The sequence below is a fragment of the Colobus angolensis genome, unplaced genomic scaffold, assembly GCF_000951035.1.
Source record: "Colobus angolensis palliatus isolate OR3802 unplaced genomic scaffold, Cang.pa_1.0 Scaffold50, whole genome shotgun sequence".
In the NCBI taxonomy this organism is placed as follows: domain Eukaryota; kingdom Metazoa; phylum Chordata; class Mammalia; order Primates; family Cercopithecidae; genus Colobus; species Colobus angolensis.
Window position 1 is genome coordinate 1,909,027 of NW_012118488.1, and position 2,315 is coordinate 1,911,341.

The following is a 2,315-nucleotide window of genomic DNA, read 5'->3' on the forward strand; positions in this document are numbered from 1 at the left end:
GGAAGTTGCAGTGAGCTGAGATCGCGCCACTGCACTCCAAACTGAGCGACAGAGCTAGTCTCCGTCTCAAACAAAACAAAACAAAACAAAAACAAAACTAGAAGAGGAAAACCACTCTGGTCTGGGATACCTTGGTCCCAAATTTCCTTTGGGACCTTCCCAAAGCCATCTTCCTTCTCACCTCACCCTCTCTTCCTAACCCCACTGCACCTCCCCACTCGGGGCATGGTCCACAAGTCATTTCAACCTCTCCCACTCTCATGCCCTAATTCCTCCCCACAACCAGATTACCCTTTTCTCTATGTGTCCCCATCACCTTGCCTCAGAGTCTGGCCCCTAATTCCATTTTCCATTTTTCTTTTCCCATTCCACTAGTCTCCCTTCCCAAGGGGTACTTCCTGCCCTAAGCTCGCATACAGGCACTACTATGGGCCAGCCACTTAGTACTGACTACTCCCCTCAAGCCCCCGGGACACATCCTCCACCCCGCCTGAGCTCCAGGAGATCCTCCTATACCTTTAACCAACCTCCACGTGCATGTTAACGGCGGTGACAGCATTTCCTTGTCTCTCTGCTCCCGCCCCCAAAAGCGATACCCATTGGTCGCTAGGTTTCCCTGTTGTCCCTCTAATTGGCCTTGCTACAGAAAAGCTCCAACCAATGACCTCTCCGTGTCTGTCTCCCTCCTCCGATCCTGGAAACTCATTGGCTCCGAGGATTTAGGACCTGTTAGCTTGGTTGGGCGACTAGCAAATCCTTCCTTCCCCGGGGTAGAAGTCCAGGGTGAGAAATTGGTTCCGAACTCAAAGGAACCCAGCGCCGGGCTACAGCCGGGTCACGTGGCCGGCGGCCCCCATGACGTGCCGGCTGCGGGGCGTCACAGCGACGTTCGGGCGACCTGCCGAGTGGCCAGGCTACCTCCGTCACCTCTGTGGTCGCAGTGCTGCCATGGACCTGGGACCCATGCGCAAGAGTTACCGCGGGGACCGAGAGGTGCCGCCGCCAGGGCCAGGCCTCCTGCAGGGGCGGGGGAAAAGGGGTCCCCGGCGTCATCTACAGCAGGGCGGGGAGTAGGAGGAGCCCCTCGGGGCTTCTGGGGCCACCCGGTGGGGCAAGGAGGTTTGGGGATCACCCCCAGTGGGAAAAGGGGGCTTCAAAGACATCCCACCGGGGGAGGAGTTCCGGGGAAACGCAAATGAAAATGGGTTCAAAAGGCAGCCTTTCGTAATGGGTAAGAGCTCGAACTTTGGAGCCTGCCTGGGCTGGAATCCTTAGTGTCTCTGGGCCTCAGTTTCCTCATCTTGGAAGTGATAGTACCTGCCTCACGGGGATGTTATGGTCTTAAATGTTTGTAAAGTGCTTAGAACCCTGCTACTCGACAGGTAGCAAGGTCAGATAACTTGCTCAGTCCCACAGCTAGTGATGGATGAATCAGGGTTTCATGTGATGGATGTCAGGACAGTGCTGGGCCTCCCTCAAGGGCGGGGGAAGAGTGGTCCTCCGAGTCATCTACTAGAGGGAGGGGAGTAGGAGGAACCAGCCTCTCAGGGCTTCTGGGGCCACCCCCTGGGGCAAGGAGGTTTGGGGATCACCCAAACCTCCTTGTGCCAGGTGGGCATGGTCATGGGCCCCTCTTTGGGTGGGTACAGTGATAAACAGCTTACAAACTGTTTGACAAAAAGTAAGTGGAATATGGGGGAAGGGTAGCTCAGGGAGGAGGAGAGGAGAAAGCTCTTAGCTTACTGCCTTCAGTACTTTCTGCTGACCACTGGGAAGTTCTTTTCCTTTTCCCTCCTCAGGAGGGGAACCAAGAGAACCTTTCAGGAGTTGGGGTCCAGGGCCCTGGTTGCCAAATCTGGTTGCATGTGGTCATTTCTAGAAATGCTTGTTTAAAATGCAGTTTTTCCAGGCTGGGCAACATAGTGAGACCCTGTCTCTACAAAAAAATAAAATTAGTCGAGCATATTGGAGCGTGCCTGTAATTCCAGATACTTGGGAAGATCAGGTTGGAGGATCACTTGAGCTTGGGAAGTTGAGGCTGCAGTGAGCCAAGATCACACCACCGCACTCCAGCCTAGGTGACAGAGTGAGACCCTGTCTAAAAAAAAAAATAAATAAGTAAATAAAAGTGCAGTTTTTGATTAAGCCTCAGACCTGCTGAATGAGAAATTATGGGGGTGGAGTCCAGAAAGTTTTTTTTATGCTCCCCAGGTGATTCTGATGCACAGACAGTTTTGGTACCCATGACATGAAAACCCTGATTTAGCCGGGCGCGGTGGCTCAAGCCTGTAATCCCAGCACTTTGGGAGGCCGAG

General features: G+C 53.8%; 1 protein-coding gene and 1 long non-coding RNA gene across 5 annotated transcripts in view; one reads left to right on the forward strand and one right to left on the reverse strand.

Annotated features, from left to right (window-relative positions):
- The window catches only part of LOC105524557, a 42,634-nt gene extending 42,049 nt beyond the window's left edge, over positions 1-585 (reverse strand). Inside the window, exon 1 of the long non-coding RNA XR_001003782.1 lies at positions 517-585. This is a non-coding gene — a long non-coding RNA (uncharacterized LOC105524557). The remainder of the gene's footprint in view (positions 1-516) is intronic.
- Positions 586-703: 118 nt separating this feature from the next.
- The window catches only part of PNPO (pyridoxamine 5'-phosphate oxidase), a 6,783-nt gene continuing 5,171 nt past the window's right edge, over positions 704-2,315 (forward strand). The window contains exon 1 of one of the 4 annotated variants that reach the window (XM_011959850.1): positions 704-993. In XM_011959850.1, the coding sequence (XP_011815240.1) occupies positions 856-993 (138 nt within the window). In that variant the 5' untranslated portion in view covers positions 704-855. Of the gene's footprint in view, positions 1,232-2,315 lie in introns of all 4 variants that reach the window. The other 3 variants (XM_011959853.1, XM_011959854.1, XM_011959851.1) reach the window with 3 other exon arrangements.